This window comes from Schistocerca serialis, chromosome 1, assembly GCF_023864345.2.
Source record: "Schistocerca serialis cubense isolate TAMUIC-IGC-003099 chromosome 1, iqSchSeri2.2, whole genome shotgun sequence".
In the NCBI taxonomy this organism is placed as follows: domain Eukaryota; kingdom Metazoa; phylum Arthropoda; class Insecta; order Orthoptera; family Acrididae; genus Schistocerca; species Schistocerca serialis.
The window spans coordinates 766,162,932-766,187,062 of NC_064638.1; the positions used below are offsets into that span (position 1 = coordinate 766,162,932).

At 39.7% G+C, this 24,131-nt stretch overlaps 1 protein-coding gene across 1 annotated transcript in view; it reads left to right on the top strand.

The window, feature by feature from the left end:
• LOC126482377 (protein xmas-2) overlaps nucleotides 1-24,131 on the top strand; it is a 117,167-nt gene that overhangs the window by 40,333 nt on the left and 52,703 nt on the right. Inside the window, exons 6-7 of the mRNA XM_050106474.1 lie at nucleotides 9,112-9,327; nucleotides 23,544-23,812. Coding sequence (XP_049962431.1) covers nucleotides 9,112-9,327; nucleotides 23,544-23,812 — 485 coding nt within the window. The remainder of the gene's footprint in view (nucleotides 1-9,111; nucleotides 9,328-23,543; nucleotides 23,813-24,131) is intronic.

The window sequence follows — 24,131 nt, forward strand, 5'->3', positions numbered from 1 at the left end:
GGCCAGTTCACATTAGCTTCTCTGCCCTCTGTGTTCATTTAATTTCTAAGTGAACTATGTTTCTATTTTCCTGTCTTTGTCTGAACATTTTTGCACTTCCTCCGTTCATCAGCCATCTAAAGTAGTTCTTCTGTAACCCAAGGTTTCTTTGCCATTTCCCTGTTTACTAAATTGTGATCTGAGTCTATACCTGTTCCTGGGCATGCCCTACAATCCAATATCTGATTTGGAAATCTCTCTCTGACCATGGTGTAAAACAGCTAGAATCTTCTCATATCCCCAAGCCTTTTAGTAATATACCTTCTGCTCTTGTGATTTTTGAACAGTGCATTTGCTATTATTAGCTGAAATATATTTGCAGAACTCAATTAGTCTTTCTCCACTCTTATTCTTACTATCAAGTTCATTTTTTGATAACCCTTTCTTCTACTCCTTTCCCTAGAACCACATTCCAATCCCCCATGGCAATTAGGTTTTTATGTCTCTTTACATACTGAATTACCCATTCAGTATCCTCATGTTTTTTCTACTGCTTTATTTTCTGCTTGCGATGTTGGCATATGTACCTGCACTACTGTTGTTGGTGTTGGTTTATTGTCAATTCTGATAACAATTCTAGCCGTGAAATGTTCACCATAATTGATTATCTCCCCTATGTTCCAATTCATAATGAATGCTCTACTCGTTTTACCATTTTCTGCTGCTGTTGATATTGCTTTATATTCATCTGACCAGAAATCCTTATATTCTTTCCATTTCGCTTCATTGACCCCCACTATATCTAGATTGAGCCTTTGTATTTCCCTTTTCAGATTTGTTAGCTTTCCTACTATGTTCAGTTTCTGACATTTCAAGTTCTCACTCGTAGAATGTTACCATTTTACAATTACCATGAAAGGTTATACAGGGAGCCCATAGACACTGTAAAGCACCACAGGAATTTCAGTAGGAAGGAGGAGGATGTGAAAGTGAATGTCATCTGTATTCTGGTGATGGGCTGGTCTACTGGTGTATCCTTTTATATTAATATCAGTGCCTTCATCCCCATGCTTGCAGACTCAATCTTGGTTTTCTTCAGTCCAAGCATCTTCTAGGGCACTGACCTCCCAACACATTTATCTCTTAAAAAACCTTCATCCCTGTAACATTTGTCAACCACTGATAGTATCTCCACTTCTACACTAAGCAGCATCTCCCTCACAGTCCATCCAAGTGCAGTGACGAGCACAGCTACCCTTCAAAACTATACCACAAACAAATCTGCCATGCCATATCCAAACAAGTTCCTAATCCTTTGTCTATGCTGTATCTCGCTTCAGCCTCTTCCCAAACTATTGTCTACCACATTTTATTTTATTTTACACATCTAGTTCTGTAGGACCAAATTGAGGAGCAAATCTCCAATGTCATGGAATGTGTCATTACATGAAATTAAAACATAAAAGTAACAACAGATAAGATAAAATGCTTATGAACCAAAAAAAGATGAGCTATAAGTTAATGTGAATGCAGTCAACAATATATCGCAGGTATCTGCTTAATTTTTCAAGGAACTCCTTGATGGAATGAAGGAGTGACCCAGGAAAATCTCTTCAGTTTTGGTTTGAAAGTGTGTGGATCACTGCTAAGATTTTTGAATTCTTGTGGTAGCTTATTGAAAATAGATGCTGCAGTATACTGCACACCTTTCTGCACAAGTATCAGGGAAGTCCGATCCAAATGCAGATTGGATTTCTGCTTATTATTAGCTGAGTGAAAGCTGCTTATTTTTGGGAATAAGCTAATATTGGTAACAAGAAATGACAGTAAAGAATATATATATATTGATATGCCCATTCTGTGAAATTAACACATTGGGTTTTGTGGAATTGTGTATTAGAAACTGTAAAAACTGAGTCTTGCTGTGATTTAGAGTTGGTTTATTTTCTACAAGCTACAAACTTATGTCATGAACTGCACTATTTGAAAGAGTGCCAACATTGCACACAACATCCTTTATTACCAAACAGAAATATTTTGGAGTCACCTGAAATACTAGAGGGCATATCATTTATACAAATAAGGAACAGGAGTGGTCCCAGCATTGATCTCTGGGGCACCCTCATTTAATCATGCCACACTCAGGCCCCAGATCATAGCCATTCTTACATGACCTCCCACTGTCTATTGTTAAAGTAAGAGGTAAACCAATTGTGAGCTCCTCCCTGTATTCCATAATGGTCCAACTGCTGCAGCAATATTTTGTGATCAACACAATCAAGTGCCTTAGTTAAATTGAAAAAGGTACCTAGCATTGGAAACCTTTTGTTAAATCCATCCAGTTCCTCACAGAGAAGAGAGAATATAGCATTTTCAGTTGTTAAACCATTTCTAAAACCAAACTGTACATCATCCCTTTCTCCCTTTGTATAATGCGGCTTTGCTACTGAGTACTTCGAATGTTCAGGAGACTGACCATTCGTAAAGGAAAAATTACAAATATGGCTAAGTACAAGGTTAACATGTGCAGCACAATATTTTAATATTCTGCTAGGTACTCCATCATATCCATGAGAGTTTAATTATTGACTCAATCTCCCCCTTGTCAGTGTCACAGAGGAGTATTTAAAGACATGAGTCTCGGAACGGCATTTTGCAAGAGTGTTGTATGATTCCCTGTGGAACTAAGTTTTTATTTAAATTACCAACAATGCTCAGAAAGTGATTATTAAATACTATACATATATCTGACTCACCAGTAACAGAAACATTTTTGCTACGAACTGACTTTATGTCGTCGACCTTGTGCTGCTGACCAGACACTTCTTTTACGACTGACCATATGGTTTTAATTTTATCCTGTGAATTAGCTATTCTATTTGCGTACCACATACTCTTTGCCTTCCTAATAACATTTTTAAGTGCTGTGCAATACTGTTTGTAATGGTCTACAGCAGCTCGATTGTGACTACTAGCATATAATTCTCACTTTGTTCTACATGATATCCTTATCCCATTAGTCTGCCACCCAGGCTGCCTTATACTGATAGTACCCTGTTTAGAACATTCTGATGGAAAGCAGCTTTCAAAGGTAATGATAAATGTGTTACGGAAAGCATTATATTTGTCATCTATGTTGTCAGCACTATAAACATCCTGCCACTCTTATTCCTTAATGAGGTTTAAAAAAAAACACTCTATTGCCATTGGGTTAGCTTTTTTACATAGTTTTTATTTATATACAACCTTTTTTTGAGTACAAAAACCTTTTAGTGTTAAAATTTGTGCTTCATGGTCTGAAAGGCCAGTCACCCTTTGCCCATCTAGTAATGAAGAATGAATAAAAATGTTGTCTATGGCTGTGCTACTGTTCCTCTGCACCCTGGTGGGGAAAAAACACAGTCAGCACCAGATCATATGAATTTAGGAGATCTTCCTTTTTCTTGTACAATTACAGATGAAATTAATATTAAAGTCACTACATATAACCAAGAAGTCAGAGTTGGGGAACCTATAAATAACAACAATTAGAAATTTAGTTTCACTAAATTCAAATGCCCCTGCACAGCATTCAAATACCTGTTCAGTGCAGTGGCGTAATGTGTCTATGGACTCAAATGGAATGCTGTTTTTAAGGTATGTGGCCACTCCCATACTCCGCAAAGAAGTCCTTGAAAAACAGCCAGTTAATGTGTATCCTAGTAAAGGAAGCCTGTGAATTGTCAAATTATTTAAGTGGTGCTCCGATATACCAATAATGTCACAGTCAACGTGTGTAAGCAGCTCATTAACTTTATCTCTAATACCTATTGTATTTGGATGAAATACGTTAATTCCTTCACTACCTGGATACCTGACATCCTTTGAATGCGATTCCTTTGTTAGAGGGACTTCCTTTAAGCAGGCATACCTATCAGCTGACTACAGTCTAAAGCCAACTACTACAGGAATTTTCCCATGAGCAATTTGACCACCATGCACTTTGCTCTCACCTATAAGCTTTGCCATCCTCCCCTGTTGTGGTGTGGGCCATACCTAGTGAAACCCAATCTATTGATAGACTCAGCTGGCACCACTGCAAGTTGAGCCATGCCTTCTGCTGTTGGTGCCTTCTCCATCCCCATGTTAAAATGCCTAACAGCAGCATGAAGATGAGGCCGATCTTGACACTGGAACAGTTGCACTAGTGTACATTAATGCCACTAGTGTGAGAAGCTATCTTTATCAGGTCACCACCTGCATCATACTCCCCATCCCTATCAACTCTATTACCAGCTTCACCCACAATCACTTCCTCATCCTCTTTTGTAAAATTCCTACATAACTTCCCTATGTCAACAGTCATCTGAGCTAATCCTACGCTCGGCTTCGGTACTCACTCCTCAAGACTTCCTGCAACTACTGGCTCACACCTCTGCCATGTGAACTACCTAGCAGCAGAAACTTCTTCTTTCTGTTAGAATTTGCAACTGACTTAGACACCCTAATTGCTGAGGACTGCTGCAAGTTTCCTGCACTTACAGCTACAAGAGGCTCCTCTCCTCTTAGCTTGTACAGTTGGTCAAATCTATTGGTTATATGCAAAGTACAGCTGACTGAATGTCTCCTCCTCCCAGGTGCCTTCTTACCAACTGCCAGTTCCCATTCCCCAGCACCCTTCACCCTCCTCAACCTATCTAGTTTCTCCTTTATGTTTTCTAACCTCACCTGAAGGGCACAGGTCTTATGTTCCCGCTCTTGTATCAACTTATGCAACTACCTCCTCCTACACCCCCACCTACCAGCTTCAAAGGAGTGTCCAGTACCATTCAAGAGTCAGAAACCTTAACTGCTGCTCTGTCAGCATTTCAACTGCCTTTCATCATGCTCTGAAATGAGGAACATCGTTCCCAGCCTTCTTTTCTTCTCTCTCAACCACAAAAATCCAGTCTGTGAAATATCTTTGTCCATCTTTAACCATCCCTTTTCCTGTCCCTTGCCACAAGAGTCATACTCGTGTGAAATACTCAGGTGCAATATTTGTTCTGTGCACTCGCCCAGTATATTTTATTTTAGTCTCATCACAGGCATGTCCTGTCCCATCAGAGATGTAAAAACCAGCGAATGCCATTGTATATCAGCCACTATGTGGCTTCTGTACAGCAATTTAAATGGAAATGACTACCAAATAGCTATCGACCTCAATGAATGGCCACAGCCAAACCAAGACCGAACACAGTGTTGACTATACAAAGGTAGTGCAGGCCACTGTGAACAACGTATATGACATCAGTGCTTGCTTCATGGCTTATACCATCTAGATTCGTCTCCTCCCCCCCTCATTTCCCCAATTTTCAATACCGAACAGATCATACCCCCAATAAGAGTTTCTCTGAAGCATATAGATGGGAATAGTTCTTACAATGCAACTTCTTATACCACAATCTCTCTGGCATCAGACTCATCTAGCCCCTTTCCCACACCCACCTCTGCCACAGTCCTTATACACTGCACTACACCCCTCCTATCACTTCATTATAGTTCAGTTTGTCTGTTAATACAGTGTACTCCCAATTATTCAGAATAATGCGGGATAGAAGATCCTTAAATAATCAAGAAACATAACTAATATAAATACTTCCAAACATGTATTTGGGATGATGTGTACTGGATGGATAGCAGTGGCAGCATTGGTGGCTGACATCTGTGCTCACTCAGGCGGGGCTTGGCACAGGCGTCTTCTGCTGCCAGTCTGCCTTACTAACTTAGCATCTGCAACTGCCCCTAGTGACCAGCAACCCGCCCTGCTGATCCCCGTGTGTGCGATGCGTGAGCTTTTGTGATGCATGTGCGTTTTTCGTTTTCTTTTTTTAGATGCATGAATAATTTGCAGATCGGATAATCCACACATGAATAATCAGGAGAACACTGTATGAACAACCATACTATAATCTCCCCCTTCCTGTGTTCTGTGCTGTGCCTCGCATCAACCCTTCCCCAATATTTTGTGTACTATGTGCAGTTACCTCTGCCTGCACTAGTGCAAGCTGGCCAGCGCCACATTCCTATCCCATTTCCTTGTAGCGTGTCACTTCCCAGGCCATTACCCTGCCTTTGCTTAATCCCTCCCAAAACACACGCGCACACACACACACACACACACACACACACACACACACACACACACACACAAACCTATAATGGTTACTGAGGAGAATCATAGGATTATTGGGTAACAAAATTAAAAGAAAGAAAGAGAGAGAGAGAGAGAGAGAGAATGTGCCAGGAAATGAGTAATTGTGCAGTACTGGAGGAGAATCTCTTAACCTTTATCTAGTGTGAACATAAAGCTGTTTGTAGTGTTTTTGTCATTATAATTATACAATTGTAAACTTATTCTACATCATATGATTAACTCTGTGTGTTAGGGGATTTATATAATTAAATACAGGATAAGCTATCCACTTTTTACACTTTCTGTTAAAGTACTTTGCCCTTACCTTGATCAGTTTCCTTTCTGGTGCATAGTACATTTATCTTGTCACATAATCTAGCTTTAAAAGAGTGCAACTGAACTGACAATTGAAAGTTTGTATCTGGTCCAGTTATTTTATCATTACGGTATCTGCGAAAATGTATACACTGAACCCAACCTGAATTCCCGACATCACCTGTTACTCCCTCCTGTATGCAAAACACTATTATGCAAAGCTTCTACAATCTCATGAATGCAGAGGAACAGAGGCAGAAGGCCTTGGCTGTTTTTTTACTCTGTTAGCGCATATTTTACATGTGGTCAGAAACAGTCTGAATGCTTGCAAGGATGTTCAGGATAAGTTGTTCTGAAAACGTAATTGCTAGGAAAAATATTTGATACGTTGTGCCGTTTCCAAGTTAATTAGTGCTGTTTTGCATACAAATTAAAGTGGCTCGCCATGCACAATTAGTGTCAGATGTTCTCATTGTGTAGATTATAGCACAAGAGACTGCTCAGCCTTTGGCTCAGGTTCAGTCCTTACTACTGTTCCATGTCCAATTTTTGTATCACTCTCTTGTTCAGTTTTAGGAAATCAAAAGAAGAGCACACTTGCTGACACCATCTCCAGTGTGCTGCTTGAGTTTGTGCATGCAACAAGTTGATTGGCTAACTTTAATGGTAATTAACTCAGAAGTGGCGCAATGTATCGAATTTTTTTGTAGCAATTGTTTCATAGCACAACCTATCCTGCAATGCCCTTACACACTTTTCAGACTGTTTCTTGCCACCATCTATATGTAAAATAAGGAATTGGAGATTTATGTTAGATTACTTACTTATTATGGTAACCATGTTGATATGTATTCGAACTGATACTTGAAAATGTTGTACAGGGATAGCCTTATCTCAATTTCATGTTATATATTTTAAAAGCAGTGGCTTCTAAAATATAGCAAACATTTTATTATATTGTCTTGATTCTTTTTCCAGTATATCTCGTGATTTTTGCATCACCTTTTGGCTTGGGTGCCGCTTACTTTCCTTGCACTTTGTTTATGTATCTCTGCATTAATTCACTGCTCATTCCTGTACTTTCTCTTCTGCGTTTCTTAATGACCTCTTCAAATGTAGTGCATTATTGCCAAGAGCTGCTGATAAACTTTCCTTATTGAAGAAGCAGTTTTGGTCCACAGACCATCAGGTTCATAAAAACATTTACAGCATCGTACTCGGTAATGAAAATGTATGGCATCAAAGAAGGAAATCCATGAATTCGTCACTGTTTTCAAATCGTAAAAAATTACATCATCACTCACAAAAATGTGCCAAATGGTGGACTCATTCATGTTATGTTGACAGTCAGCATTAACATTATGAATGGAAGCATTAAGTATTTAGAATGCCACTGTTCATACTGTTAACACCGACTGGTAGAATAACATGAATGATGCAGTGTGTGGCACATTTTTATAGTTGACAATTTAATTTTTTGCTATTTTCCAACAGTAATAAATTTATGGATTTTATTATTTGACACCATTTATTTTATCACATAGCATGATGTAAATGTTTTTATGAATCTGACAATGGCCTGTGGACAGAAATTGGTCATTCATCAAAGAAATTTTATCAGAAGGTGTTGGTGGTAAATCATGACGTTCTTCAAATATTTAAAAGTGTGAGACATCACCTTCTTAAAATATATTGCCTCTTCTTTGCTTGTAATTTGTGTACTTAAATTGAAATTTTTGAGATTTTTCATTATGTGGATTCTATGTCTGCATCTATACTCTGCAGATCACTGTGAGAGAGGGTATGTCCCATTGTAGTACATGTTACAGTTTCTTGTCATTTGATTCATGTATAGAGTGCAGGAATAGTGGGAGTTGTTTTTTGCAAATGTCAGCTAAGAAGTCTCATCAATTGCTTGACAGCAGTCTTTGTAGACATCATTTCAAATACTTTTTTTTTTGTTTTATTCTTGGAGAGGTCAAGTTATTCTTCCAGTGACATGTTTTCCTATTTGAAACATGAAAACAACTAATAGACAAGCATTCTGCATTGTGTGCCCCCTTCAAATGTTTCTTTCAGCATTACTGTAATCTCAGATGGTGATTTGCATGACAAGAAACTGAATTTCACATAGATACTGTTCTTTATGATCCTTGATAGTGAAAATATGTATTGTGAATGAATAGCCACACAAGTTAAAGCTGTTTTGCGGGCTGATGCATGGCCCTGTACACTATATCCATAAAGCGGCAGAACTTGCATTTACATTTCACATCATCAGATATGAATTATTGTTATTTTTCCATCCCAGTTCATTTGTTAGCTTCCAGTACATACCAATTTGGGGCACTTATTAATGTGTGGGACTTTCTAGCCCCTGTACTTATTATCTTTGGTACTCATAAGCTACTATTAGTTAGCCGGCCTAGGTGGCCGAGCGGTTCTAGGCGCTGCAGTCTGGAACCGCGCGAACGCTACGGTCGCAGGTTCAAATCCTGCCTCGGGCATGGATGTGTGTGATTTCCTTAGGTTAGTTAGGCTTAAGTAGTTCTAAGTTCTAGGGGACTGATGACCTCAGCAGTTGAGTCCCATATTGCTCAGATCCATTTGAAACATTTCTTCTATTTGTTACTAGTTTCTGTTATTTATATTCTTGTGTGCAGACTGCTGTGATGGACGCTTATTTAGCTGTAAAACAATACTCAAGAAGTTCTGCAGACCAAGACATGCCTCTACCACATGATCTTCGGCCAGCTCCTGTCCTGCGAATGACAATGGAGTATATGTTGTCACAAATTGTGAATCGTGTTGAAGATCCCAATGAAAACATGAGGGACTGGTATTTTTTCCTCTGGGATCGCACCAGATCAATAAGAAAGGTAAAAGAAAAAAAAAGCATTCTCACAACAATATTTTTTATAGAATATTTTATAATCAAGTTTATTTTAAAAACTTTCTCAGGAAGTAGAGAAAAACTGAAGAAGTAGTAGTCAGTTCTTTTCCAACCCACTTTTCTATGGCAACAGTTATTTATTATACATGCTTAAGTACAATGCAACATGAAAAGAAGTCAGTAAACTCCCAAAAAATAAAATAGCCTGAGGCACAAGACAATTAAAGAATTCACACATCTATCTCACTGTACATGCCTATTAAACCAAATACAGGCCAGTTACCTTACAACAACACAAGTGTGGTACTATTAATAGATGGTGGAAACTAACATAAAAATTAGCTAGTTTGTGTGGCTGAATAGGCATATCAGTCTGTGGCACTGAAGTGTAACTTCACTGTAGCAATCCTACATGCAGGCATGGTCAACTTGCACATTGGTAAATGCAGTCCACTTCTTATTTGGCAGAATCTGTAAATACAGTGTCGTTATCTAGGGAAGGATCGCTTGCTTCAGAACTCAACATTGACAGAGTTCCAGAAAATAAGAGCAAGCTCATGGCTGCTTGGGCTTAAATAAGTTGGCTAGCTGGTTTCACAGGAGATGCTGTGCTTTCTTTACTGGCAGCATTCTTGCTGGATGTACTGGACGTAGACGTAATGACGTGTCAGTTGTCCTATGTTATATATTGAAATGTCCAATGGGATTACAAGATCCCTCCCTACTTCAGTCTGCATGTAGGGCAGAAACCAGCCCGGCTGATGTGGGGCAGGATTTGGAAGGGGCAGCAGGCTGTTGCTTAAGGAAATCCCTGTGGTCAGTTCCAGTTGACACTCTGGTCCTGAGGCGGTGGTTTGGAACCAAGTTAGAGACTCCAGATGTGGTTTTGGAAGCAGACTGCATTGATGCTGATGCTGGCAGCCCTGATTGTTCACCTGATGGAGGAGCTGGATCAGTGTCCTTGGAGGTCTGCTGTGGTAGGCAGGATGAATGGACTAGACATTCACTGCCTGCGGTGTGCCGTTGAAGGGCCCACTGTGGTAGGAACTGTTGCAGCAGCCCTCTGGGCACAGTGGAGATGTATTGCCAGGATACCACAACACAGGTTGGTTACAGTATCTGTGAAGCACCCCACATGTCAGTTGCCACCAGAAGTAGCTGGCATCCCTGTTGTGCTACAGTGGACCTCCACATGCAACTCAGGGCTGCACTTGAATATGTGCCTACACTGGGGCCCTCCCACTGGAGTACCCATGTGAAATGGCATTGCTTCCTCTTTTTCTCATGGGACGAGAAGACCCAGCAGTGCCTGATGAGGACACCCATGCAATAGTTCTGCTTGGCTATGACCAAAAGCTAAAAGACGTGAAGAACAGTCTGATTTAGCTGACCCCATAGCTTTTGCCATTTGTGTTTTCAGAGTATAATGAAACATTCTGCTAAGCCATTAAGATTGGATGAAAGGCTGGTGGTCGTTAAATGCTGAATGCCGTGGCAAGTGCAGAATCACTGGACCTAGGATACTATGAACTGAGGCCTGTTGTCTAGAACCATGGTGTGTTAGCCCCTTTGATGGCAAAAATTTTTGTGGCTCCTTACCATCATTGACGTTGTTGTCTTATACAACCTGATGACAGAAGGAAAACAGAAAAGATTGAATCCTTAACCATAATAACCCACATTGTTCCAAGGAAGGGGCCTGTGAAATTTGCATAGATGTGATCCCTCAGGTCATGGAGAATAAGACTGTGTGGAGACCATTTCGTGCTTAGTAGGCTGTGCAGTAAGTGGACTATCCATATGAAATCTTCGTCCATATGTACCCAGTAGCTATAGTGGTGGGCCAAGTGCTTCATCCTGGAGGTACTCCAATGTAATAATTGCATCAGTTGTTGATGCAAGGATGTTGGTGGTACCATCTGGCAATTGTCCCCTCCTTCCTTAGAAATAGTATGCCCTGACAAATTTTAAGATGATGATCTTGGATCGAGAAACAGTGAAGGTCTTGTGGTACTGTGGCTGACAACTTGGTGGACCATGTCTGACAGATATGCTGCAGGATTTGCTGGAGAATTGGGTCACACCTGGGTGCTGCTGTGAGATCTCCAGAATTTATTGGATTGTTATCCAACTCTGTCTGGCTGTCCATCTGGAAACAGACTACAGTGAAACCCTGCTTTTACACTTTTCAAGGGACTTTAAAAATGGTGCAAAATGTGGGGAAAATGTAAAATGGGGAAGTAACGTTTTAAGTGGTAAAAGTTACGTGTAGGATCCCCACTTGCTGCATTTTCATGCTATATGTATGATATATGTACATAATAGGCATCAAAATACTTGTCAGATGCTTATTTATTATTTAACAAAAAGTGCTGATGTAACTGGAACTGGTAACTGTCTGGGAACTAGAAACATTTGACTTAATTTCATACATCATAATTGATGTTTTTGGAAAACCTGCGGCTGTCATTCATTATTTAGACAGTGAAACACTGCACCAGTTATATTTTTTCATGCTTAGTACAATGTTCTTCAATAATTTTTTCTCATTGTCAATTGCAAGTATTTATGTAAGTATTTTATGTGGTGTTTATGTATGTGTTGTTCTGCATCTCTTGCACTGTAGTCGTGTTTTTGAGGTTATCAGATACTGTGCCTTCTCAGTTATGTAGAAAACCACACACACACACACACACACACACACACACACACACACACAGATATATATCACTCACATTGTTTGTGAAACATCACAAAAAATATATACCCAAAATACGCACTTGACGAAGGGAGGGGGGTGGGGGTGGGGGGGACATTGCTAAGCGTGAAAAATACTACAATAGAGGCGGTTTGGAAATGGTTGTGACTGGTCATGATATCTTTGTTCGAATGAACCTAGTTACTCCCATCAGCCACCATGTCGGGTAGAGAATGGCAGCGGCAGGAGATACATCACAAATTGCTCAGACTTTTAAAGTTGTAATCCGCTGAGTAGAGTGCTCTTAAGAAACTTATCCACATAACATTTGTAAACACTGCGTGACTGCCAACACTGTGCCAGAGTCATTTTACATCAGTTACATCACTTTTTTCTCCATGAACATTTTTGATGTACATAAATAGCGGGAAAATTATAAATATGTTAAAGCAAAATCGAGAGTGAATTAATATTGTGGGCATAGGAAATTTGATGGGAGTGATAAAAAATGTTGTAAACAGCGGGTGAATGTTAATTCTGAGAAAGTAAAAGCTGGGTTATACTGTTTTTTCTTCTTGTGAGTGTCTGGATCTGAGTCCTTTGGAAGTTGAGACAAGGCATGCATCCCCATTCCAATGTTTGGTGAATGGATGGTAGTATGTACAGTACTGATAGTTTGATAAACACAAGGCCCACCAGTGCAAGCAATGGGCAGTGTATTCTTGGAGCTCAGCCTTGAACGCGAACAATTTTGATAGTGGCTTATTATCTGTAACTAAATAGAACTTCTGATCACTTGAAATAATAATATTAATAATAATGTGAATAACAAAAATAATAGCCTGTCCCCTGTTTTTAATTTGGGAGCAATTTTTTGTGATTTGCTTTAATGTTCTGGGCACAAATACTATAGGTTTTTCGCTACTGTTGGCAAGCTTATGTGATACGATGTTCTCAAAGCAATTAAGTGAGTTACCTGTAACCAGAATTAATGGTAAATGAGGCTGATAACGTCCCTAAGCAGGGTGCAAACTGAAGACATGAATTCGGAATTTGAAATGGCTTCTGACAATTGTCCAATCTGTGAATGGGACCTCTCTTTCTGCATAACCGATTCAGTGGGCAGGCGATAGAAGCTGCCCAAAGGATAAACTGGGCGTGATAGTTAACCCTGCCGCAAAACACTTTGAGATATTTTACTAGGGAACCAGTGTTTTGTGTATTGTCATAACGTACTCTCATGTAGGCTGAAAGGCCTCTTTACTCTGAAAGTAGCTGAGGTACGTAACAGAAGGCTGGAAGAAGGAACATATTGGAAAATTACACACTTGAGGCCTTTGTTAGCAAATGCTGTGGAAACAAGAAATAAATTACATATATGTTCTCCATTAGTACATCTTGTTACCAAAATGTCATTGAGGTAGTTTACACAGAAGGGGACACCTGTAAAGACCTATTCCAAAACACCGTTAACTCCAAACAGAAATCTATTGTACTGTCAGAAATCTAAGGAGGGCATTCAACCTAAAATTTTTCTGGACTCATCATCTTACAGAGGCTGAAAATAAGCATCCATGTGAATAATTCTGGAAAAATGTTGACCCTCACCGCCAGAAAATTTAGAAAAGAGCTCATTGTGTCACAGTAACATGTACAAATCCACTTCTGCATGTGCAGTGACAGAAATTTGAAATCGCCACACAAGCGAAGAGTGCGATCCGACTTTATTGATAGCACCAAAGGGAAGACCAATACCTCCATTTTTAGCTGAACTTCATCTTAGAGTGCTAAGTGAATTTGATGCTTTTTGAAGAACCACCAACCTGCGAATGTTTCAACACTATGTGGGCATGAAAATTCAAGGACAAAGTCTGTTGCATTGTGTTTGCTTTACCAAAGCTATAGTGTAGCCTGTGAGATTTCAGAAGCACTTGCAATGCATGATGGGTCTGACTGTCTTAAAGCCTGTGTGCACACATTTTATCGGGTCAAATGGACTACCACATGCAGATTTAACCTTTTGACATAAGATTGTCCATAGATACAAGTAAATGTGTACTTTACTGTGTGCATCTTGGTGAAAAAGTATTCCAAAATTGAGGCAAAAATATCTTACTGGGTCAGCACATATTGGTCAGACAATGAAGCCAACTCTCGCACTCACCGAATGAGGCAGTGTGGCTGTTAAAGACACTGACATCATGTTCGGGAGGATGGCATTGTTCTGTCCAACCGTACTGATTTGGATTTTCCATCATTTTTTTTATATTGCTAAGGCATATTCTGGGATGGTTCCTTAATCAGGGCCAAGGCCAACCACCAGTTCTATCCCCATAGGCTACCTGTAATATCCTCATAAAGCATGTTACGTATGCTGTGTGTTGTATATTTTGGCCTATTGGCTTGCTTTGTATTACCTTGACAAATCTTATATCATTGTGAATGATCCTTGAATGAATAAAGGTAAATAAAATAAAATAAATTAATACAACAGTGGGGTGATTGGAAATAAAAATGCCTGGTGACAGTCTGGGTACTTAAAATAACTTGCCTGAAACTGCAGTGCTTACCAGTCTTCCTGGGCATCATTGCATGATTGAAAAGCTGGAATAACCCACAACACTTGTAACTATTGGAAAACTGAACTCCTCAAAAGCTTTGCTAGTTCCTGTGGTCACAAGAAAATTAAATAATTTGCACAATTAATCCACTGTGCATGCAGGTTAAGCTATAAACAAGCTAGATGCTGTGTAACAACTCATGTGTGACAATAGTGATAGAAACAACTGCAGTAGTTAATAAGTTTACATGCCCGGAAAGCCACCTAAGTGTAACTTCACTATAGAAATCTCACATGGATGCGTAACTGACTTGTACAACAGTAAGGGCAGTCCACTCATTATTCGGCAGAGTCCCTAAATATAGTGTCATCACTAGAGAAATGTTGCATAGATCGGAACATGATGTTGGGTGATTCACAGAAAATGAGAGCAAGTTTGTGGCTGCCAGAGCTTAAATTTGATGGTTATCTGGTCTTACATGATCGGTTGGCTGGAGATGCTGTTTTCCTTACTAGGAGTTTTAAAGTTTAGTTTACTGATCAGTGGAGGTTGACAAACTTGTTCATACTCGAGATCTAGTTCCCTGGTGGCTGGTCCTTTTCAGGACCCATTCATTTTTATTCATTCACTGTTCCTTATTTTTTTCCATCCAATTCATATACATGTATATCTACATGACTATTCTGCAATTCGCACTTAAGTACCTGGCAGAGGATTCATTGAATCTCTTTTACACTGTTTCTCTACCATTCCACTCTCACAAAGTGCACGGAAAAAAATGAGCACTTAAATATTTCCAAGCAATTCCTGATTTCTCTTATTTTAGTACAATGATTATTTCACCCTATGTACATGGACACCAACAGAATATGTTTGCATTTGAGAGAGAAAGTTGGAGATCGAAATTTCACGAAAAGATCTCGCTGCAACTGAGAACGTCTTTGTTTTAATGATTTCCACCCGAACGTGCGTATCATGACACTCTCCCCTGTTTCGCCGTGATAAAAAACGATGTTCTTCGTCAGTCTATTTTGTAAGGATCCCATACTGCACAGTGACACTCCAGCACAGGACGGACAAGCATAGTTTAGGCAGTATCTTTAGTGGATTTGTTGCATTTTACAAGTGTTCTGCCAATAAAATTCAGTGTTTGGTTCATCTTTCCCACAATATTATCTGTGTGATTGTTCCAATTTAAGTTGTTCGTAACTGTTAACCCCAGGTAGTTAGTTAAATTGACAGCCTCTAGATTTGTGGAGTCCGTTGTGTACTCATCTGGATAACCTCACACTTTTCATTGCTTATGCATCAAATGACACATTTCACACCACACAGATGTTTTGTCTTGATCATTTTGCTGTGGTTTTGATCTTCCAATGGTGACTTTACTAGGTGGTAACTGTAAACTGTCTAAGATAGCTGCTTAGATTGTCTCTTGAATCGTTTATGTCGATTACTTAATATTGTATGTCTGTAGCAAATGTTAATTTATTTTCATATGAGCAGTAACTAAAAACAGAAGGCTGCTATGCTTATTAAGTAATTGTAATTCAGTATTTGTCAATAAATATTTCCATTTTTAAAACGTGTGAAGTTTAAATGAAAGTAAAAAAGTTGCTACTAGTGAGGTTCAAAACAACAACTTTATGGTTACAAAACTTCTGCTCTACCACTCAGCATTCAGTCACTGTGCTGATCAGTAAGAATTGTTTCATTCTTACCAGAGCATAAAATCTTCCAATCTCCAAAGCCTGTTTATTGAGTTTTCCAAGAACTGTGCCATACTGCTTTAGGAAATTGATGTCAAGGCACTGATCTTCAGGTCCAGTAAGTGTGAAGAAAATGATGAGGATAGAGCAGTTCTTAGGGTACCCTTGTTAGTTAAATATCATACCTAAATCGAACTTAAGTGGTTTCAGCAATTTTTCTAGATTTGAACTAAATAAGTTTGTGACTTGAGTGAACAAAACAGATTAGATTGGTCTCCAGGTTACCTGAGTGCTCTAAAACCCGTTCAAAGGATTATCAGCATGTACCTTAGAACATGAAAAGTAAAAACCAGCACAAGAAATTGTTTGGATAAATTAATTTGATTTCATTTAAAAATTTAATTTTTTGACAACCCGTAGAAGATATATATCCACAACTGTAAATCTTGCCATTGATAAATATTATTTTTCAAAGCTAAATTGGAAATTACAGGCACTTTGTTTTTAAAAACAAGCACACCACATTGAAAAACAAGTTCCAGCACATTGGTGCTTTTTGTATTAAATTGCAATAGATAATTATTATGAAGTTATAAATAGTGTACGCAAACAACTAGAAACTGAAATTTCAACCAGAACTTGCCATACATTATTTATTATACCGACTAGTGTCTCCCTTCCATCCAAACCTTGTGTCATCCGTCCTGCGTTAGTATCTCCTTTATTTAGCTCCCCTCTATTGTCTGTCTATTTCTTTCTCTTATGTTTTTTCTCTCTTGCCTTTATGACACACTCCATAACGGCCATGATACATGTCACCGCACACAGCTTTTTGTTATATCCTGTAGTATCAGTTGCGTCTGTTAAGACAGCTGTGCACGTAATTCCACGTGCCATGTGACCCCAGTAACAGCATAACACATTTGTAACAACTCAAAATCCATCCCTCCCTCACATATCACTCCCAAAATGCCTGTCCATGTTTCCTTTTTCTCTCTTCCGCAATTGAATTTATATTGCGTGCTTGACGATATGTCACATGTGATCAGATATACCCCAGTCACAGAACTACTCGCTGCCCCCAATACAATTCCTTTTATTTCTTACACCCGTCAACATTATTCGACTCCCCCTACAACCACCTGACACCTTTACTTGCCATTTCCAACACCATCTTCTTTCCCCACCAAACGATTCTAGGTGTCATTGTGGCTGGTTACAGTGCCCCCCCCCCCCCCCTCCCCCCTAAAGAATCTTGGCTTGGCCCTTGTTGAATAGCATCTCCAACCAATTGTCCAAAACATTGCGTCTCATATTAAAGATACCAACCACTTCCTGCACCGGCGCTCACCATCCCCCCACCCTTACCTCCTGAATCCCTACTCGTCATTGTTGATGCAACCTCCATATACACAAATGTCCCTTATGACCAGGGCCTTGACACGATTGACAATGCCCTGCAGAGTCCAGACCTACCACTTCATTCCTTGTACACATCCTAACCCATAACTACTTCACCTTTGAAGCAAAGGTGTAGAAACAAATTCATGGCACAGCCATGGGCAACCCCATGGCACCCTCCTATGCTGACTTCTTCATGGACCTTCTAGAGAAAACATTCCTAGCTTCCCAAAACCCCAAACCCCTTGTCTGGTTCAGATTTATTGATGACATCTTTATAATCTGCACCCAAGACCAGGACACATTGTCCTCATTTCTCCAGAACCTCAACACCTTCTCTCCTATCCATTTCACCTGATCCTCATCCACCCATAGTGCCACCTTTCTAGATGTCGATCTCCTCCTCTCAGATGGCTCCATAAACACTTCAGTGCACGCCAGACCCACTGATTACCAACAGTACCTGCACTTTGATAGCTTTAACCCCTTCCACACCAAAAAATCCCTCCCATACAGCCTGGCCAACCATGGTAGAGGTATCTGCAATGATGAGAACTCCTTCGGCCAGTATGCTGTAGGCCTCACAAAGGCCTTCGCAGTCAGGAAATACCTTGCAGACCTAATTCACAAACAGATTTCCCATACCATATCCTCACACACGCCTGATGAGCCTCACATTCATCCCCAAAACTAGCCACACAGAACCGCCCCACTTATCATCCAATACCACTACGGATTGGAAGGGCTGAACCACATCCATTGTTAGGGCTTCGATAGTCTATCACCTTGCCCTGAAATGAGAGACATTCTACCCAAGATACTTCCAATCCCTCCCAAAGTGGTGTTCCACCGACCATCCAACTCCACAGCGTCCTAGTCTGTCCCTATGCCATTCCCACTCCCAGCCCCTACCACAGGAATCATACCCCTGTGGAAGACCCAGATGCAAGACCTGCCCAATCCACCCACCCAGCACCCCAGTCCCATCACAGGCTTTTCCTACCCATCATAGGCCGGGCCACCTGTGAAAGCAGCCATGTTATGTAACATCTGCTGCAACCACTGTGCAGCATTTTACATAGGTATGACAACCAACCAGCTGTTAACTAGAATGAGTGACCACCGCCAAACTGTTGCCATAAACAAGATGGATCCCGCACTGGCACAACATGCAGAGGAGCACAGCATGTGAGATTTCAGTGGAAGAGTGTGTGTGTACATACACCATCCCTGTCCCAGTATCCCTGCCCAATTTGTGTCTCCATCTACTAGTTGTGTGCTGTTATCTGGCATCCTGGTCTATGAAATCGCATGCCCAGCCATCTGCCCACTTTTCTACCCCAAAAATGGCTCCCCACTCTCCCACGAGCTGCTAGACGCTTCCCCCCAACCCCCTCCCTGCCTCCCCCTTCTCTCCATCACCTCACCCCAGTACACTCACTACGGGCCAGTAAAGAGTTGGCAGTTAACAGAGCACAATGTAGGGAGAGGGGTGTACATGTGAGTACATGAGTGTCTGTATTTGTGTGCATGCTTTTCTTACAGCTAGAAAAAGGGAGTATATTTTGAAAGCTAGCCAAGCTCCGTGCCCTTTGTTTGTGTGCCTAGCGATGAAACAGCGGTTCTGCCTATCAGTGAGTAATCTCCTTTACTCCTAAATAATTCATATATTTCAAGAATGGTTTGAAATTGAACTAGAATGGCTGAATGCAATGAATGAAAGGAACTACAGCTGAATGAAGAATGGTGGAGCTAGAATTAGCAAACCCAAAAAGGAATGAGACTGAGATGGGAACGAGGAAATGTAGGAACTGGAACAAGGAATGAGACAGAGTTGAAGTGAACAATGAACAACCGTGTTGTAGAAATTATTTCTCAGTCCGTTTGCTCAGTTTAGTGAACCATTCCTATAGTTCTGTTCCTTTGTAAATGACCCATCTCTCATTGCCTGACCTTATCCAGAATAGTTAGTGAGGACTCTGTAGCCTATTTTCAGGGTTTGGATCAACCATTTTTGCAAGTATTCAGTTAGTTTGTCATATCTTTCTGTACTGGTGCTCAGCCACTATTTTGTTAATTGAACTGTATATTTCATGCAAAAAAAGTATTAACAGGTTTTGATTTTGTGTCCATGAGTGTGCAGGTAAATTGAATCTGATTGAAAGTAAGGTGTCCTCATGTTAGATGTGCAATCCTTCACTTCTAATCTCAATTTTTCAGTATCCTCTTCACAACATCACCATAATTATAATTATTTACTGCTCTTAGAATGACCCTCAAACATTTGTATGTGAATTTCTTCAACTAATTTTTAAGGAAACATTTTTTATCCCTGTAATAATTTTATGTGGATCATTAGTTGTCACTGGTGTAGAATTGTCTGCTTTGTGTTAAGTAAGGTACCTCCTCTTTTCATTTCTTTTTTAATTTTTGAGATTGGTTGTTCTTTGTTCATATTATTGACAAATACGAGGGTCACTCCAAAAGAAATGCACACTATTTTTGTAAAAATACAGTTTTCATTCTGCATGTGTGAAAGTTTTACAATGTGTAAATACATCCTTCCTGCTTGTTTTCAAACTTAGTTCAACCTGTTCCCGTGAGTGGCGCCGTCACAGCATGTCTTCAAGACGGCTGCTACACTTGATGTTCATCAGAAGCAACGTGCTGTCATAGAATTCCTGTGCTGTGAAAATGAGACAGTGGGAAACATCCACAAGAGGTTGAAAAAGGTGTATGGAGATGCTGCTGTCGATTGTAGTATAGTTAGTCGGTGGGCAAGCAGGTTACGTGATGAAAGCGGGCATGGAAATATTGAGAATTGTCCTTGCAGCTGCCGGCCTTGTACTGCACACACTCCAGACAATGTGCAGAGAGTTAACGAATTGGTGACTGCTGACAGACGCATCACAGTGAACGAATTGTCATACTACGTTGGGATACGAGAAGGAAGTGTTTGCAGAATACTGAAAGTGTTGGCGTTAAAAAATGTTTGTGCCAGGTGGGTTCCCAGGGTGTTGACAGTGGCTCACAAATAAACAAGAAAAACAGTATGCTGCGAACTTTTGGAACAGTCTGAGAATAGTGGAGATTAATTTCTTGGTAGAATTGTTTCAGGTGATGAAACATGGTTCCATCATTTTTCACCAGAGACAAAGAGGCAGTCAGTGGAGTGGCATCATGCAAATTCACCCAAGGAAAAAAATTCAAAACCACACCTTCTGCTGGAAAAGTTATGGCTCCGGTGCTTTTTGATTCCGAAGGACTCTTGCTTGTGGACATCATGCCAAGTGGAACCACCATAAATTCTGATGAATATGTGACGACACTGAAGAAACTTCAAGCTCGACTGAGTCGTGTTGAACCACATCGTCAAAAGCTGGATGTTTTGCTGTTGCACGACAATGCGTGGCCAAACGTCAAGTCAGAAAACCATGGAAACGATCACAAAACTTGGATGGACAACACTGAAACACCCACCTTACAGTCCTGATCTGGCTCCATGTGACTATCATCTCTTTGGAAAACTGAAAGACTCTCTTCGTGGAACAAGGTTTGGAGATGATGACTTCCTTGTGCACACTGCCAAACAGTGACTCCAACAGGTTGGTCCACAATTTTACCGTGCGGGTATACAGGTGCTGGTTCTGAGATGGCGTAAGGCAGTTGAGAGGGATGGAAATTATGTGGAGAAATGAAAATATTGTTCCTAAAGGATGTATCTGCACACTGTAAAACTTTCAAACATATAGAATAAAAGATGGATTTTAAAAAAATAGTGTGCATTTCTATTGGAGTGACCCTCGTATTTTATTTTCCACTCACAGAGGCTAAAAGCTCACTATATTGATCTTCTCTATTTGGATTAGCAGAGGCAACTTGGGTTTCATATAACTACATTGTAAATTGCAATAAATTGACCTTAAATACCAACATGTTGCTTGATAGCTGAACAAATGAATCTCTGCACAAGTCAGGTATCTAAGTAAAGCAACGAGTATAAGAGAGAACCAAATACTTGTGATCCCTGGGATCAACAACAGAGTCACTGTTGAGATTAACTGAGGTAGATAGTTGAATTTTATCATGTAAGTTTTAGTCTATTGGTATCATGCTAACAGTTGGATGATGGCTGATTTATTGATGTCTTAGTAATTATGATCATGAAATAGAAGACTTTCATCGGTGTAATGAAGATCAGAGATCTTCCAGGAAGTTGCACTACAGTGCACTACAAAACTAAAACTTACAGATACCATCCATCCCAAAAGTTTGAGGACTGATTTTATTTCTGGCGTACAAGCAATGTCAGTACACTAACTACAGAGGCAGCTTGAATTAATGTACATTTGAGGCACGTGGACCCCTGCTGCAACTTGTTTGAAATGTGAAAAGAAGGCAATTCTTTTCTGGAAAAAACAAATCTTGGGTGACAATACAAACCTACCACAAAACGACAAAGCACATAAATTGACACAAAGGGTCAACACTTAGATTACATAATCAACATTCAGGGCAATGGAATGTAGTAGAATAGATAAAAAAACATCTACTCACCAAGCAGTGGCAGAAGGGTTGAATGGGAATGAAGAGAAGTGAAGGTAAAGGTCTGCTGAGGTTTAGGAAATGGGGAGAGTTCAGAAAAGTCATAGAACCCCAGGTCATGGGGGGACTTACCGAATGGGATGAGAAGGAAAATGCTGTGTGCATTGTACGCAAGTGGGGGCAGACTGTGTCAAACCCCTATATTTTTTGCTAATCCAGTCTTGAAACTTTTTGGACTGATGGAGTATGACCCAATTCAGCTCATCGCCATGCCAAAATATTGCTTTCCACATCGGAGTTTAACTTACTGACAAACTTCTCAAAAACGAATTCTGAGGTCAAGACCTTTAGAAAACCTTTAAAGTCATATTTATGGCTTCACTGCTTTTACTTCATTGAACAATATTAATGCTGTAGATTTAGTTTGTCTGAAGTGTATTATTTAAATTTTTTAACATATGAAATGCGTTATTCTTAATTTTAAATGTGTATGTGTAGAAGTCTCATTCACCTACATACAAACTGTTTTGTCCAATATATTATGCATAGGCTGTTTATGTAGGCTACAGGACCCATAAAAATACAGTCAGTTCAACAGGGTAAATACCTGGGAGTTCAAGTCTTCTCTTGAAGAGAGTGAGTGAGGCTAAGAAGTTGTGAAACAGTTGGAGAGGACCAGTTTATTGTTCTTTTGGCTAGATGGAATCGATCTGTCTCTGCATGTTTTGCTAAAGATATTGCTAGTGCTTCAGGCACTCATGTCTTCTGAAACAGTCTTAGAGTGACTGTAATATGTGGAGAAGTTCGTGGAAGTAATTATGTTCTGTTAACCTTCCAAACACTAACATTCTAGATTATACACAACTTTGTGCATGACTTCAGTGGCTTTGGTTTAGGATGAAATTCTCAGATGAGATCCTATTCAGTGTTATCAGTGATCCCCTCATGTTAAAGAAGTGGTAAACACATTACTATTTGTAAAACTTGTGGACAACACTTTTGAATGCATGATTAAGTCAATGCCAAGCCAGAGATGTTATGAAAAATGTGACACCACTGCATATCTTTTTAATGTTGATTTTGGACGTAGTGGCTAATGTTGAACTACCAATGGAAAATAAAGTAATTGAAACAAAAGAAATTTTGTTTTTTCCTTGTGTTTCCAATAGCATAAAAGTCTAAGTTGTATTCATTTAATTCTTTACATATTTTTGCATGACTTACATTTTCCATTAAGCATTTGTCAGTGTTTCACATTATTGCTAAGTAAAGTAAGAATTTGTTTCAGGACATTACTCAACAAGAATTATGTGACACTGACACAGTTACGTTGTTGGAACAGTGTGCCAGGTTTCACATATTCTGCTCTGAATACATGGTAGATGCAGAGAGTTCGGTGTTTGACCCAAAGATAAACACAGAAAATTTAACAAAATGTCTGCAGACACTAAAATATATGTATAGTGACATGTCACTCAAAGGTGAAGAATGCCCAAATAAGCCAGAATTCCAGGCTTATATCCTGTTACTGAATTTAAATGACACTGGTCGCATGATGTAAGTATATCAGTAGATCATAATACAATGTAAAAGCTTTCTTTATTTATAATAGAATTTACTGAGCAACAGCTCAGCTTCATTCACATGTTATGTGATGACTGTGTATGATTGACTCCAGTTTCCTGTGGGATATCAATCAAATTAGTTTGATGGACATTGTGGTTTCCGCAGTGGTGAGAGTGAGAGTGACCGATGGCTGCTGTCTTATGAACTGATGATGGCAGTGTTGGCTGAAACTGATAATTTAATTTTGAAATTGTTGTGATTGTGCCAGACAATAAATAATTATCAAAATGAAATTCATTCGGTTTATTAT